The sequence below is a fragment of the Macrosteles quadrilineatus genome, unplaced genomic scaffold (genome assembly GCF_028750875.1).
Source record: "Macrosteles quadrilineatus isolate MER2022 unplaced genomic scaffold, UCM_ALF_1.0 Scaffold_3__2_contigs__length_128488019, whole genome shotgun sequence".
NCBI classification, from domain to species: Eukaryota; Metazoa; Arthropoda; class Insecta; order Hemiptera; family Cicadellidae; genus Macrosteles; species Macrosteles quadrilineatus.
Window position 1 is genome coordinate 30190029 of NW_026542596.1, and position 18172 is coordinate 30208200.

At 35.4% G+C, this 18172-nt stretch overlaps 1 protein-coding gene across 1 annotated transcript; it reads right to left on the minus strand.

The window, feature by feature from the left end:
* Window positions 1-161: 161 nt before the first annotated feature.
* LOC128989072 (uncharacterized) lies at window positions 162-5704 on the minus strand. The gene is made up of 5 exons (XM_054410929.1): window positions 5692-5704; window positions 3228-3436; window positions 2684-2822; window positions 548-696; window positions 162-266 (listed from the first exon to the last, which is right to left on the minus strand). The coding sequence occupies exons 1-5, from the start codon at window positions 5702-5704 to the stop codon at window positions 162-164; spliced, it is 615 nt and encodes a 204-aa protein (XP_054266904.1).
* Between the last annotated feature and the right edge of the window lie 12468 nt (window positions 5705-18172).

Sequence of the window (18172 nt, forward strand, 5' to 3'; positions counted from 1 at the left end):
GAGAGGTGAATTAGACCAAAGGAAAGTTGAAAGCGAATGAGGAAACCATACCCTGGTCCCATGATTCATTTTTGACCCCTCAAGTTGAGAGGTGAATTAGACGTGATTAGACCAAAGGAAAGTTGAAAGCGAATGAGGAAACCATACCCTGGTCCCATGATTCATTTTTGACCCCTCAAGTTGAGAGGTGAATTAGACGTGATTAGACCAAAGGAAAGTTGAAAGCGAATTGTAGGAAGAGGGGATCGTAGACTGACAGAAAGGCACTGGGGAGAATTGAATAGTCACTGATAGGAACCAGAGGAATACATTTGTTGTAGCCCTATACTCCAATGAGTGTTAAATGAACTAAGTCAAGTAAGTCAAAGTTGGAAGCACAATGTTGATATGTATGAGTCTAGGATAGGAAGGAGCTGGGAAGATGTGAAGAAAGTTGCTGCTGTCATGGACCAGTTAAAAGCCAATGTGTTTGTTATGTACTAGTGGAATTTCCAAGTGCTTTGATGAGCAGAAGAGTAAAATACTTCAAGGTATGATGAAAGCTCACCGGTTCGTCGTTGATGAACCAGAATAGTGATGGCGTCGGCCTGGCAGGTGCTGACGTGCAAGTGGCGTTCAGAATGTCGCCAGCTTCCCACACCCCTCCAGACCTTGGTGAAGAGTCTATGTGAATATCCGGTGGCTTCTTAGGCAACTCTACAATAAAAACACTCCATTAAGTTAACGCTGCATGCTAGGTATCTAGTACAACCGCGGCGCAGAAACATATACTACTAAGTCCAGAGCAGTAGGCTAAGTAATCGTAGGAGCATGTGTCAAAATAGAAGTGCCGTTTCAACCTCATCACATCACATTGTTTTTCTGTGCTAGTTTTAAGCTATGCAATCGACCAACCCACTTACAAACTGAGTCGTCCAATTGATGTGTGTACAATGGAAGATGAGCTACAAGACAAGCTCAAGAATGGTTATAACTTCTGGAAACTTCAGGAAGCATATTGTGGGTAAGTTATATCATGGTTATATGTAAATTTCAATTGAACACGGTGATCTCAAAGTAAGTAAATCTCATTCTAAAGAAGCTAAATGTAATAGTATATTTCGTACCTTGGGCCAAAACCCATTTCGGTCTAAAACCGATGGCAAAAAATGAAACAAACACCACAAAAGGAAAAAAACAATGATACAACAATCTAACTAACAGACGTTTCGTGCGGCGTTCTTGGCCTTTCAGAGGCGTGTATGATCCCCGAGGAAGTTTGGTTTAGGTAGTTAGTTTAAACAAAACGAATGCAAGACAAGAAAGACGTCGAGTGGAGCAGCCATTGTGGTGGGTTCTCAACAATGCTCCCAATTAAGACATCAGACTGCCTTAAACACGCGTTATATCGCTAACCCCTTTGTCTATTTTTCACGAGTTCCTGGGGGTGAAATGAATTAAAGAGCTCTTAGTTATTCTGTGTAAACGTGTGATCTTTATATCTACGTTTGGACAATTTGTTACATGAACAATCTGATCAACATATTAGTGGTTCTAAATTTTTAGAATATGGAAATGGTTTTTAAAATCCCGTTTGTAGTATTTTTTTGTATTTAATGGTTTACTAGAAGACTTCAAATTCGTGATAATTTAATTAGTTTAAACATTTCTACTGCTCTGAGTTCAGTTGAAAATTATCATTTTTTACGTAAAAATAAATTACTTATCAATGTATTGTAATTTTTAAAGCAAACCCTGAATATAGCTTTGTAATTAGTTATTCCAATACAATATGAAATCATGCATAAAAATGTGAACAAGTCTAAAATATAAAGCATCACAAAAACTACATCCTTCATTCATTAGTCTAAGTTCAAAAAGAGGGGAATTTACTGGATTTTCCAAGGCTAAAGGAAATTGATAAGGGTGAAAACGGTTATTTTTTATCATATCAATATTAATTTCATTGCGTGCGTGATCTCTTCCAGGCATCTTAGAAAAAATACAAATACTAATGAAACATACTATGAAAACACAAAATATGACATAATTTTCTTCTTCACTAAAACTTCAATAAAATATACTATGAAAACAAAAAATCCTATCAAAACACAAAATCTTCATGGGATATCATCCAAACTAGCAAAAGGCATGTCTACTAGTAGAGCTCCAAATAGATACCCAATATGCCTACAAAAATAAATACTTAGGGGTCGATTTGCTACACACAAAAATCCAACAAATTCTGAATAATTCTTGGTAATATGGATACCAAAGTAGTATATTTTATCACTAGGACCTGTATTTAAAAAGTTATTCATACTAATATTATAAATGTGAAAGTTTGTGGTGAGTTTGTTTGTTTGTTTGAAGTTCAATCACGCATTAACAACTGGTCGGATTGGGTTCACATTTGTATATGTGCTACACTATAGTATACCGTAAGTTAAAAGAACCAAATTTTCTTAAACCATGTCCTCTCCTATTGCAAACGCAAGGCACGAGTATAACTGCATTAAGAATTTTATACCTATACGCCAACCCCGGTCGAAGGACGAGTACTCTGATAGTAAAATAAAGAGTCACTTTACGTCAATTAGGTTGAAGTAAGTAAACGAACTCGTTCAACGAAATTCATCGTTTTGAGAGCGAGTATTTACTATAGACGAACTAAATACTACCAATAATTTTTATAAAACCTTACCTACGACAGTGAGATATTTTGTAGACATCATGGTGGAAAAAGAAGTATCCGTGGACACTTCACAGCTGACGTTTCCCGCCAAATTGTAGCCAACATTCTGGACAACCACACTACTTGGCCTGCCTTGGCTGGATGAAAGCTGAAAAAAAACTAGTCCATGTTAAAAAAATATCACTATTCAAGAGAAACTCTTAAATTCTACATAGATACTTAAGAGACCGCCGAGTCAATGATAAATAGTAAGATTACCACCTCCCCACCAAAAGTTGGCACCGTTAAAAAGTTTGAACATTTTTGCGAGCTTGAGGATTATAAAGACATAGACTCCAGGAAATTCATAGACTGGGGGATGGAATATATAATTTAAATTAAAAACCAGAACCCCCGCACCCATCCGTATAATGGAGTTTGTAATAAAATATTGTTAGTGTAAATATATTTTTTCTGGTTAATTCATCGTGTCCTACAAAATTCAAGCAACGATGTAAACTCATATTCTAATCACGCAAACTATTATGGGATCAGTTAAAATATTTACACCTACGTCAACGTCAAGTCCTTTGAACAGGAAAGTCTTGATGGGCGGATGATCGTTCGGCGTGTATCTGTAGAACTCGTATGTGCCTCTGTAGAACTTGATGGTGTAAAGTGGATCCCCTTGGAGGTCATAACGACATAGCAGTTCTACAGAATTGCCTCTCTCTACCACCGGGGGTAACAGTTGTAGACTCACGTCGCGTAGACCTCGAACATCTACAACAAATAATTATACAGTTTGAATAATTCAATTAATAAGATTCGGGGGTCTGGTCCGATCCCCGGGGTTGGTTCTCGATTTTTGTCAAGTTTTCTTTTAATGTTTACCATATAATAGTTTATGAAATACTCATCTGTTGGGAGAATACGACATCTATGAAGTAACGAACAGCTGTTTGGATAAAGATAATATTTCTAGCTGTCACTGGATATGTTTAGGCTAGGTTTGGTACAAGGCTATTAAAAAGAAAAAGAGGTTGCCTCAGTCGCGCGTATGACGTCACCCGCCGACCCGGACGGTGCTGCTTTTAATTCACACAGCTGTCACCTGACAAGTACTTTGTTATTGTTGTTTGTTTTTCATTTATTTATTTGTAAACAGATCTGGGTCGGCGGGTGACGTCATACGCGCGACTGAGGCAACCTCTTTTTCTTTTTAATAGCCTTGGGTTTGGTATGGGATATGAAAATCGACGAGGTGGTCTGGATTTAGACCAGGGTTCAGACAGTTTCTATCGTTTCTATACAAATAACAAAACTTGTTCAATGATGGTAAAGTAAGAAAAGCGGTATCAGCAATCTGACACATACTATCTCCCATAAGCTTGTCAACAACCTCTATCATGGGTAAGCGGTGGGAGTAACTATGTTAATTTTGTAGAAAAAAATCACAAAAGTTACAGTAACTTTTGAACCGTAATTGTTACAGTAATTGGGGTTCCATTATTTTGTTTAGAATTAAAAGGACCACAACACATTCGTTTTAATCAAAATAGGGGTTTTTCCAAAATCCAACTTTTTGTAATTTTATGGGAACTTTTGAACAGCAATTTTACGGAAATGGGAATGTACAATTTTGTTCAGAATCTAAAGGACTATAACATAATAAATTTTCATCAAAATCGTTTGGGCCACTTTTTTAAAGGCTTATAAAGATGAGCCATGACGATCAACGCAATTGCTACATTTCCAAATAATTGGTTTTTGTACACAATTCGACTATATTGGCCTGAACAGGCCACGCCATGCAAGTCAAAACTACAAAAACGATCACTGTTTTAGCAGTGTTAACAGAATGAAGTATTGGGACAAAAGTGGTTAGCCATTTGTCCACTCTTTTACAAATGGCTACTCCATTTGGACCGTAACGCTACGGCAATGCTATTAGATAATGCGACAGTCTCTGATCATTTTAGAGTTGTATGTAGATTGGTGATTTTCATTTAGGATGCTTAGCGTGTTCATGCTTTTTAAATTAAGATGCATTCGTCGAAATACTATCGCGAACCTGTGTTGACTAATGTTTTGGACAAGTATAATTAATTTTTAATAATTCATGTAACCGGGTAAACATAAATAGTGTAAATGCAAACAGTGAAGTATTTTTTTAATAATTTGAAATTTTATGGTATGAAGACCAATCAATATTTTCTTTCAAAACCTCTCTCTCGTATTTATTTTAACAAATTCTTGACTAATACTTTTTCAAACCATTATTTCAAATTATACCAATCGAAGTAATGTATGTTATCAGTACATTTACAAACTTACTTATTGTTTGTAAAATCTACCTCTAAACTTGTAACGCAATACGGAATGCAACTTTGCTTTTAGGACTTGCGAGTGTCGAAAAATATACGTAGGGAGAAGGACCGGGCCATTTTAAGATTGATTAAAAGCTAACGCAAATTGAATTCCCATGTAATAGAGAGCTGCATTGATCCAGACCCCGCCTGGAGGCAGATCTTGACTGCCCCTACAAGTGGTATACAGGGTGAATACATTTATTAATAAAACCTTGCAGGAAATACAACAATGAATTAGTAATTAATTAGTTTGTTAACAATCGGAAACACAGGAATTAAACATTTTGCTTTAATGTCAACATTTGCCGTTTACTTTTACTTTCTCCCCCTATATGGAGTAAGTATTCTATCTAGTAGAGTCCTTAATCAACTGTTAATCATTTATACTTTGCTCCCCGGCATCGCCGATAATCCTCGGAACGAATTTTAGTTCGATTTTATTATTTAATGATAGTTTTCATATTACTCTCCCTTCACAACAGACTTCACTAGACCCGCATCTGGAACTCAATGTTAACAGACATTTCACCTTTGACAGCAGCTCATAAATAAATTTTGACATATTTTTTCAGATAGCGCCTTTGTAAACCTCACAGTTTTGCTGCGTCTCTGTTCAGTAATAAATAATTGCAATAAACAATGTGCGAAGGAGATGGGTAGGTTTACATGCCGTTGTCATGGTTACTGGTACTGTAACTCAAAAATTACGTTTAAAATTTAAAAATATTAGATTTTTGATATATTGTAGACTTGTTAATCTCATGAATACTATTTGTGAAATTAAACTTAAAATACTTTAACCAAGCTTTTTAAAAAGTCAAAGGTGCTTCATAATTTAGAATGGTCCCGAAATAATTCTGCGTTGCACCATGGTGTAATATCAATATTATTGGGATTGTGTATTTTAATCGGGACTTTCATCTTAACGATTAGGAATCCCAGTCCGAATTTCAGACTTTGCTGTCGACATGTTGTTATAATTTTAAAGCTACGGAGGTCAATGGTAGGATGTTCAAGCTTTTGAACTGTAGCTTAAAGAGAATACAGATTGTTGTACACGACACAAGAAACACATTTCGATCAAGCAATCCTTGAGTGTTACAATATTGCATACACAATAGCCTACGTTAAATTCTAAACACTACAATTCCACTACATCTCACTGGGGTGACCTTCTGAAGATTACCACTGGCTACATACAAGCACAAGGTACACAAAACAGATGTCAACCAAACATGTGAACAATCGAATCTAACGTACACTAAACACTATGGGCAAAGATAGCTTAGTGCCGTAGGCCAACCTTACACAAGAGGTACAGATGAGACGTCAACACCACTGACAGACCAGTCTTTGACCACTATCAAACGAGATCAAACGCACGATTAATTACAATTTTCAAGAGAGGTTAAACCAATGGCTATGATTGACAACGATTTAGAATTTGGATTAACACAAAACATTTTATTAGGATTTATAAATTGAAACAACATAGCAGCATTGACTTTTGTATTCTAGGGTAGAAAAGGTCAATATGAATCAATAAGACAATATTTAATTCAAATAGGATATCATTGTAAACATTTAAGTATAAAAAATGTTCAATTGCATTTCAACATTACATGTTCAAACAAAACAAATTTGATTTGTATTTTCAAAATATTTCACCCTTGCAATTTACAACCCTCTTGTGGTTTAGTCGACAAACCCTAGTGCATAATGCATTATTTCATACTGTAATTTATGTCAAACCTTTTGTTTCCCGCATGTCATGTGCTTATGGCCTAATAAACCGAAGAGGTTATTAAAGTCACTCATTAAGGGTTGATCCGCGTGTGCCATGGCAAACATAAAACGCACGCATGTTAGGCGTCCCTCAAGGGAAGGGCGTGGCAACGTGTATGTTACATGTACTGTATCATACTTCGTACTTCCTGTTATCAATGCCAATTTTAAAATTGACATAATATTTGCGTTTTTTTAAGGAGCGGTCCAAACTTGCTACGATCCAGTCGACATATCTATACTCATTTAATACGCAAGCAAGATTTTTGTGACAATTACTCCTCCGAAACTACTGAACCGATTGACATGTTTTTGGTGTCATTGGAAAGAGCTTAACGTGAAGTTGTGCAGGAAACTTTCTTTTTAGGTAAATAATTAGAAAATGTGAGGCCCTGGGGCCCTTTAAAGTTTCGTATTTCTCCATAAGATTAACATGAGAAACAAACATTGTTTTGAAACTCCAGCTGTTGTTAGAAATTAAATATTAATAATTGGTCTCCATGGATCATGAGAAAATTCACAATTATAGTTTACCTTTTTCCCGTCCATGGGCAGTTTGATAGTTAAAAATCAACCCTTTTAACTGAAATAGGACTGTTATGTAAATTGTGAGTATTTCCATTAGTTAACAATCTTTTAGTAGACTCTTTTAAAATCATCAGAAATCATGGCTGTTATTAGTTTTTAAACAAGTTATTTGTTTATAAATAACTCCGGTACTTCTTTGCAATTTCTTGATTTCGAGAACGTACACTAGTTGATATAAAGCGTCCATAGCCCAATAACAGATGGTCAAGAGAAATCTTGCTTGGAGTAGTACGATTATACGTGTGTTAACAAGGTCCCACACAGTGTAATTGGTTTTAGGCACTAAAACCAATTAATATGCCTATAATTAAGAGCTATTTATCTATAAATATCCCCCACCTATGTTTCACCGAGCCACCTACGGTAATAGTTATGGAGAAATTCGCTAAAATGTATGAGTTGGGTTTCCCGATACTGATATAAGATTTAATTTGTTGCGAAATGTGTGCGACATGGAGTGTAACAGCTGTATTTAAACAAGTTTGTATAAAATCATGATTTTTCTTTACAATATTTCCCAGATACCTTGAACTTTTAACAATTAAATTCCGTTGTAAGTGCGAAAGGAGAAGGAAGACCTTACAAAACTACACTCTGCTGAACATAATCTCCTCACCAGTACTGTATGTATATGGAATTTCTTCCATTTGTTCCAAAAACAAATAAAAAAATTATATTCCTTTTTGTGCTTATTTTTGAGTTTATTTCAATGTATATAGGGATTCTGCACATCTACAGGAAAATATATTTCTAACACCATGTGTAGATTCTCCCTGTGATGTACACGAGCTGATAAAAAAGGTTTTAAAGAAACATGCTTGTCTATTAATATATAGATTTAACTAAAACACCCTTAATCACGAAACCATAAACGTTGTAAAGTATATTATTAATCTGTATATGTGTATTTTTGCGTCTTGATTAAAAGAATCAATCGTAACTCGTACCAAAAGTTATTTTCTGACACTTGCTCCATTATATCCGTCCTCTGCTTCACCTCGTACGTGAAAATAAATTTCGCATAATGAAATATGATTTCCTGAAACTTTAAAGTGCGCCAGAAAATGCCACTTTCGGCCTTAGTAAAAAAAGAAAATGTTGTTCCACTAGCGAATAACGGTTATTAGAGTCTACCAAAATATACCAATACAAAGACAACTCCTTTTAAAATTAAAAGAGAAACTTTGGAGTCACTGCAAAATTCCCGTAGTTTTTATTTTTCAACGATAAATTCGTTTATGATAGGCAACAAAAACTACTAAGCATATAGCAGTGAAAAATATCGATGAAAACAAAGTAGCTCTTTACATGCATTTGATATTTCAATCGGTATGTGGCGTGTCACGACAAATAACCAACAATGCGATAAATCTATCAACTAATTTTAGAATAACTGTGATCGTAGGTGTAGGGGGGAGTGTCAGCCTGAAGACGAATGTAAGGATCTTCTCAATGGAATGCGGAAGTCCTCCATCTTGTGATATCTGAAAGGACGCAAATCGTCCTTAAAATTAACTCTCCTCTCTAACCAGGATAACAAATGTCCTTTGACTTCCGCGTTTAGTTAATTGAATTTTGAGACAATCTGCGCAAAGTGATTCAAGGGTGTACATTTAACTGGTTTGTGAACAATTTTGAATGAAACTTTTACAAGAAACTTATAAATACTCTAACCTAACGGTTCATAAAAAATAATGACATCTGTTATTTATGATACACTCTGTTGTATAGGAGCTATTGACATGTTACTATATTATAAAACCGATTTTAACAATCAACTCAGTTGATGTATAATTTAATGTAATTTAAAACCCTGACAACTTTAGCCTTTTCTTAGACCCTTGAAAAAAGCAAATCGATTTAAAAGTAATTAAAGTAAATTGATATAGTTGGTAAAAGTGTAGGTACCCAGCTAATTTATGAATATGCAAATGATAGACGATGAAATGACGATTAAATTCGACCAACTTTCAAATTTGAATACTTTGATGTGTTTATTACGATGGTGTGAAATATTCATCATACTTAGGCTAGGACGTCTTTACAGAAAACAGCTTGTCCCATCCACGATTATGAACAGAAAAATAATTTTGTTCTAGTACACTGTAGATCAGCATATAGCCGTAATCCTTATATATAATACGTGAAGGCGATTTCTTGAAAACACTACTCCTCCGTTAATAATGGACGGATTTTTACAAACGACGTGTCAAAATAAAATATTTTTTGTGTAGACACCCCCTTTCACCAATTCATGTAGTAAAAATCCTCGGGCTTTGCCCCACAGGCCATCAAAGTTGGGGTTTCTCCCATAAGATTAACATGGGGGAATCTAAATATTTGATTGGAAACTTTGTCCCCACTAATTTGAGAGAACGGTTGGGCGTAGAAACTTGGTAGAGGTGTCCAAAGAAAGGTCTTGGTCTGTAGATGAGTTATGAAAAGAAAAACTAAGCAAAATCCCTTAGGACTCAGCCCCAGAAGCCTTTAAAGATCCCTCCACAGAGTTGTTTACATTTTGGCCATGAGAATAATACTTTTTAATGAAACAGCTGTTCATTTTTAAATTGTATTTCAAACAACACATATTTATTGGGAGTTGAATTCTACCAAATAAGTATTTGCAATGTTATTTTCTGATTTTAAAATTGATTTTCTTCTTTATCATGCCATATTTTGCAATATAACGTTCCATTACGAAATCAGTGGAAAATCCTTTTATCACAGCAATTCTTAAATTATATCTTATTGAACTATCTTATATCTATTGTACGGGTTGGTATGTGCCTTTTTCGCCACTTTTGCCTACATTTTATCATATTATTCTACAAAATATCAAATATTTATGTAGAAATATCTGCTCTTATTGTGTCTAATAAAATCCAAACTTAGAAACATTGCCTAAAATGGTACCTATCTTGACAAATAATTTGCACCGGCCTATTTTACGGACTTTGGCGCACTGAATTAGTAACATTATTGAAAATAACACGACATTTTGGCTGTAAAATATGGTACAAAGAGAAAATACTATTTAAGCAGCTACTGTCATGACAGAAAGGTCATATTCCTTTTAAACTAGATCACATAATCCTTTGACTGGGACGGGTGGCGTCGTCCTGTAATCTAGCTACTAGGAGGTCACGAATTGTGGATATTTATAGGAATGCACTGTGGATGCGATACTCCCTGGTGTGGATTAACGTCCGCACGAGTGAGTACTACGACTACCCGCAGTGCTATCCTGATAATTATACCAATCCATAAATACTAATGCAAAAAACATTTGGTTCCAATTCAACTATAAACTGTAGATCCCTTGGTTGCCATTCGCTGTATGGGCTATTAATTAACAGCTGTATCTAAGGAATGTCGGCCTTAGTAACTAACAAGACTTCAAGATCGCGCCACTCTTCCTACACTCATCTCCATTCATACTTGGCTTACCTACTATGAATGGTCGCCATAAAAAAACGTATTAAAGGATTAAAGTATTTATCATATACAACAACAATATGTAACAATATGTACATATTGTTAACATACATATACATATTTATTGTACATATTAACAATATGTAAACGTCAATATATACTTAACAGCCATTTTACAGTATTTTTGCTTTTTGGAAATGTTCAATTGCTATGTCATTTGCATTATTTATTGCCAATGAAGCCGCCAAGATCATATGAACTAGGAGGCCCCTAACAGTTCAAGAATAAAAGCCAACTTTACTTCATGTATTCCACTACACCTAACATTCCGTAGAGAGATTATATTGACAACTTTATGTTATTGATAAGGCCGAGCCGAGACAACTAACTGACATCCCCCATGTCAAGGAATTCCAGCTTTATCAGTAACCCCACAGTCAATTTCTCAAAACTATGCTAGAGGGTTCATTCATTGGCACAGAAGTACGATATGAACTGACGCGACGTGACGAAGGAAAATCAAACTTACACTGTAACGGATATACCTCCCTTTGAAGTTAGAACGTGTCTTCTCAACAAACATATATTTTTTCTCAAACACTGATGAAATCACAGAAGTGTTTAGCTACAAAAGATCCACCAATACGATTTAAATACTACCTATTTAAAGGTTCTACCAAAGGAAGAGATACCATATAACATACTAATAATAACTCCGATGACGTACAGGATAGGAAATATTTTAATCATTGAATGAACAACCAAATTTGGCAACTAACGCAATATTGTTATTGTTTTTACACTTACTCTTTGAACAATGTTAAATGCTCAAAATATGTATATTTCACCCAATTCATCGCAGTTAGATGAATTAACGTAAGCCTTGAAAGTAACCGTCGATTTCGACGGGTTTCCCCTAGTAATATATAATCATTTGTTTAAGATGCATTTTTTGTACGGCACTGGAACTAACTGTAAATGTAATTTTATAAATGTGTTTATGTTACTGTACAGTACTCCTAACCCAGAGATAACTTATAACGTATTTTTATAACAACTTTATTTAAATTGATTCTTAAGCCCCTGAGATGTAGATATTATTGTAAGAATGTGTTAAAACATGTTCTGACTGAAATTCACCATACAGTATTGAGCTACTTGACGTAAGTAATTCATTCTTACAATTTATAACATCAATTACATATCCAAACAAATCTGAATTAACTTCGTAAACATGCGTAGCTTAAAATTGCAAGTTGAGTACTGTAGTTAAAGCATTCTAAGGGTCGTTTTAAATTGAATGATTTCTAAACATTCGTAAATGAGTTGGCAATACCCTTGTATATTCGTTACAACGGGACACTTGTTGAATGCTGTTACGGCAGATAGTCTACTGATTGTAGTACAGTATCATCAACAACTCCAAGTAGTGAAATAAGACTTAATATTGATCATGGAAATTCGCGTATTCCTGTAGGTTTGCTGCGGCAGGGGTCCAAGACAAGAAGTAGATACGCAGCAGCAAATACTCCACATAGAACAGGCTTGGAAATACAGGCTTAGAAAAAGATGACTCCTCTCATAGATGGAATTATTAAGCACTTTCATTTTTTATTGTCCGCAGGAGGATAAAATATTTATGGATAAAAGTAGTATCATTCGCTCATTCTTTATATCATATCATGACACAATTTATGTATTAACGATGATGGTTAATGGTTGATGATATCTTACGGTTATTGATCACAATGAAAATCGGAGCAGAAACAGACAAATTTTTACACTTTCAACTAAAGCAATACTATACCAAATGTCATCTGTTTGCTTTAATTGCCTTGCTAATAATTTACTTATACCGGAGAATCTATTATTCTGAATATGAAAATACTTAAAATTAATCACAAATTAAATTACTAAAAATAATTCCTTACAGTTAAAGTCCTTAGTCATATTCAACATACACGCCATGCATTAGACATTTTAGTGGCTGAATTAACATTTTATAATAAATTGTTTGTATTTAGTGGGGGAGAGCTAAAAAGTGTAACTGTTTTATAGAACCGCGTGTGTAGCCATGTCTTTGAAAGATGACATAAAATCTAATACTTACAAACACTTTCAATTCTTTAAAAAATCCTACATTCCTTTATTTAACATCTTTTCATGTTACAAAATATATAGTCAAACAATAAAAAAAATAAAATCAAACAATTAAATAAAATCACTTAAAACTACAGCATAGAATAGTTATTATAAACAAAACATTTACCGTTTACGAAGGTTAAAAAGAGAAGAAGCACTAACAGCGTACACATCGCGACAACAATGCTAGACCTAGGAGGCGGTGAAGAGCGCCGAGACGTGACAACGAATACGACGAGACTGATGTAGAAGGCAGCGTCGGCGTCGCCAACCCCCAAGCAGCGCCCTAACAATACTTCCCCCAACCAACCAGGAACTTCGGAACTAACTGTTGTTGCCGGTTGTTAGGTAACACTTCTGTCTACAAACAGTACAAAGTTCAGTCAGTACTTGTATGGTAAAACTTAATACGAAATGAGTCTAATACCACACAAAACTGGGTTTTTGAGTGTCCGTTATTTTATTACCAACAGACACGTAGACACGTTTCAAGTAATTAAAAACCTTCTCATGCATGTAGAGAATACATCGAAATAGTTTAATCATAATCTGTTTTGTCGTTTTCCCGGAGAAGAGAGCGTAAGTGCCATCTTGAGTGTTACAGACGGACAGAAATTAAGATAACACACGTTTCGGCTTTCCTAGTTTCCTATCGTATTAAATGAAAAAAATAACCGAAACATATATGATTCTCCGCAATGTACAGGGAAAACTCTAATTTTATTTATATAGATGGATTAGCTGCTAAATTGTAAAACATCTGTCGCAGCAAACCTGCCGACTAAGCGAATTTCTATTTGTCTGAATTGGGTTTCAACATTGACTATATAATATAGTCAATGGTTTCAATGAAATCTATTTAAATAATATTAGGTTTAACGAGTTCCTAGGTTTGCTGCTACAAAAAGGAAACTAATAAAGTGTGTTTTAGTAAAATAATAATAGCTTAGTACTAAATAAAGATTCGCCAAGTTTGAAAAACATATCCATAAACAAGCAAACTACAACATTTTCCTTAAGAACAAAGGAAATATGAATTTACATTTTTTTTTTATTTTCTCCATTACCAATAACCGTACAAAACACTTTGATAGACTAAATTATTTGTTTTTAAGCTCTTTAATAGTCTGGAAAGAAATTAGGAATTTTTTTGTTTTTAGGGTCAAAAATAATAAAACCCAATTTTTATCTCATAAAAACCCCCGTAAAACCCCGTTCCCATGGTCCGATCATGTTGGTTCGCGAACTAATTCAAGTTTATCCCGCCTTACAACTTTAAACCAAATTTCTAAAACATTAGACAAAAATTACTCAAGTTATCACGTTTACGGACACACATAAACACACACACACACACCATCACACATGTTTAAATATACAGTATATATATATATATATATATATATATATATATATATATAGGCCTATATACCACATACCATTAATTTAGTGAGTCGGTGGGTCGGTGGCTCAGTCGGTAGCGTCGCGGCACAGACAATGGAATAAACCAGTATTATATTGTCTGTGGTCGCGGACTAAGCGATGTCATGGGTTCGGATCCTGGTCACTGCCGATAACATTTTATCAGTACAGTTCACCTTTGTACTGTACCGGCTCACTCCTTGCTTTGCTGTTAACGATCCACGCACGGGCGCTTAGTCTATGTGGACGGGCAAATGCAAGGTTAAAAGAGGCCGCCAACCTCTTAAAAAAAAAAAAAAAAAAAAAAAAAAAAACATAAGTAGGGTACCCAAATACACAACCTGTTTCGTATAAATATATATGTATATATCCACAATAGATATATATGCATACATACAAATTTTAACGAATAGATTTCAATTTAGTCAATGGTCCTACCATGCCACAAACACGTCCAAGGCGTTGGATAAGTCAACTAACTGTCAATAGTGTCAATCGTTTGAAAAATACAGAACGATTGGAAAGTGAGTGACTCAACACTCAACCTTTGACTTAACTCAACAGTCAACCATTCCAAAAAGAGGGCCCCCGTACTGTAAGTTTGCAAGGCAAAAAGAATGTGTGTCTGTGTACTGTGTACACGCAGGACTACAAACATACTGTAGTCGTAGTCCTGGTGTACACACGCATCCCCCGCCCCCTCCAATCAGCCAAAATGTGACGTAGTATGCGAGGCTCAGCTGATGCTGCTAGCGCTAGCTGCTACAGTGCTACACAGTACACTCTAGTTAGTTCGTTCGTTTGTTCGTTACTGTTATTCAGTCAGTTCAGTTCAGTTGTTGTTGTTGAGCTAGAGCTGAGCGTTGAGCCAGTTGAGCTGTATGTCCACCGACGAATTCTCAACAAAGTAAGTTAGTTATTATTAGCTTGGAATGCCGTTTTGCGCTGTTTTTGGGTGTGGTAATTCAAACAAGAAAAGTAGTTGCTCTAAAGTAAAGTTTCATCGGTTCCCGAAAGAATCTGGATTACAAAACAAATGGATTGACGCATGCAAAAGACAAGACAAGATAAACATAAAAACAGGTAGGTTAGGACCTAAATATCTTTATCCTATACTCTAATACGAGCAATGTTTGCTTGTATGTATCTTACTAATATTATAAATCTGAAAGTTTGTGAGTTTGTGTGTGTGTTTGTTGCTCAATCACGCATAAACTACTGGACGGATTGGGCTGAAATTTGGCATGATGATAGCTCACATTCCCAATTAACATTAAAGCATATTCTTATCTCAAAAACCCTTTCGGGCTCCGCTCCAGTGGCTCTGTAGTTCCCCATGTTAATCTTATGATTTTTCATATTTAAAAGGAATTAATGGATCTTAACAGCTGTTTCAATTAAACAAGTTGGTTCTGTTCTGTGATGTGCAATAGCATAAAAGTTACAAGGATTACCGGTACCAACAGGGTGCAGCACTATTATTCTTTTTTAATTTATGACAGCTAATTACCAGCCAAAAGGTGAGTGAGCGTAGCGAACGAACTTCAACCTGGAGGCGAGTTAGCGTAGCCATAGATAAAACATACTTTAGTCTATGTCTAAAGTCACATTTTTTTAACATTAGTCTTATGGGTTGCTAAGTAACCATCTTGGCTGAAATAAATAACAAGGAAAAAGTAAACAAAAACTTGTAAGTTGTCTGTCCACAGTATACTAGCAAATTAAAAATACAGTACAAAAGGAAAAACATCAGTGTTACTATTGAGCAAAGATTATATTGAAGATTACTCGATACATTGTAGTCAATGGTAGCAGTGTGTAGTGTGGGATCTGTTTATGACGATTAGATTACGGTATCTGCAATCCTTAAATGCTATGGGAAGGGAAGGAAACAGGTCCGCGACGTAGAAAGTGATGAAGGAAGTATAAAGACGAGCAGTCCGGAGTGTGGGAACTGTTTATGACGATTAGATTAAGGTATCTGCAATCCAAAAATACTATGGAAAGAGAGGAAAACAGGTCCGCGACGCAGGAAGTGGTGAAGGAAGTAGGAAGTAGTCAAGGCGAGCTGTCCGGAGTGTGGGATCTGTTTATGACGATTAGATTAAGGTATATACAATCTTAAAATTCTATGGGAAGAGATGGAAACAGGTCCTCGACGCAGGAAGTGGTGAAGGAAATAGTAAAGGCGAGCAGTCTGGAGTGTGGGAACTGCTTATGACGATTAGATTGAAGCATCTGCGATCCTTAAATGCTATGGGAAGGGAAGGAAACAGGTCCGTGACGTAGAAAGTGATGAAGTAGTAAAGGTGAGCAGTCCGGAGTGTGGGAACTGTTTATGACGATTAGATTAAGGTATCTTCAATCCTAAAATACTATGGGAAGGGAGGAAAACAGGCCCGAGACGTAGGAAGTGGCGAAAGAACTTTGTTTACATTTTTAGACAATCAAAAAACATGATTTAAATTTAAAATAAATACTTAAATATATATACAGTGTAGTCTTTCCATTCACAATGAATAAAAGGCAGTCCAATAGCAAAAGATTAAAATCGATATTGGAATTTAACCAATGGCTGACGAGGCGTATCACAACAGTTCTTATGTTTATTATTGTTTTAGGGTCTTGTGTTTGTTAAATCATCGAATTATATTATCACATATACTTCGCTGTTGTTAATTCGCCAAGTTTTCCTGTGTTCTACGCATTCTAAGCATATTAAAAAACACATTTTTAAGGACTGACTTTATTCGTTTTATTTCACAGCCACCATTTGCCATTTTTAATATGACATCAAGACATCTTTACTACTTTAACACACTTTTGGCCACTTTTTTAATTGGCAACAATTTTGTTTAACCTTATTCGTAATATTACTGGTAGGTATGTGTAGGTACGAAACAAAATTTGAAAAAGGAATCAAAACTTAATTCATAATGTAAAAAATAAAAAAGGTTGGGTGAATTCGTTGCCAAATATGTCTAGTCTATTATTGCACTAATGCATAACTAGTTCCCTGTTTATACATAACTAGCTGTAACCTGCGGGCTTTGCCCCGTTTAACTTCTTAATTTTCAAGATGATCTCGTTCGCATGGCTCAATCACGTCCTGGTTAAAGTTTGTTCGCTACGCTAACTCACCTTTAGGTTGGAGCTCGTTCGCTACGCTAACTCGCCTCCAGGTCGAAGTTCGTTCGCTACGCTCACTCACCTTTTGGTTGCAAATTAGCTGTTGTCATAAATGTAGGTTAGAAGGTCTACAAGGTACCTACAAGCAAGGTTAGAAGTATAGATACTGGAACTGTAACAGAGTAACAGAAAACTGGAACGGGAACGGGCTGTGGAGCATTTTGACGTGCGAATAGTCACTTCGTATTAAAAAATACAGTAGGAAGGTTCACTTACTCTACAGATCATAGTGCCTATGAGCCAAGCGTATGAATTATTTTTTAATTCAGGAATAAAGACGGCTCACTTACACTACAGTTCATTTAGCTACACGTCACGCGGTTTGCAGCGCATCGTTGCAGGCGTTTATGGTAAACCAATAGAGTAGTAAGTAAAAGTAAAGATTCAATAAATACGTATATTTGTATTTTTTAAATAGTTTATCTATTCACAGTACAATGCTTAGTGAACAATTACTAGATGATGTTTGTCTTATCTGGATCATACAAGTGTGTATTATATAACCTGATATTACTCAAAATGTGTTTGATTCTATAACGTTTCATTAAATTTAACATAAATATTCACGCTCCCTCCATTTTTAAAA

Coding starts and splice junctions, on each gene's coding strand:
- LOC128989072 (XM_054410929.1), bottom strand. Junction 2,823..3,227: donor TCAAAGGACTTGACGTTGAC/GTAGGTGTAAAT, acceptor GTTTTTTTTCAG/CTTTCATCCAGCCAAGGCAG. Junction 267..547: donor GGTTCATCAACGACGAACCG/GTGAGCTTTCAT, acceptor AATTCTCCCCAG/TGCCTTTCTGTCAGTCTACG.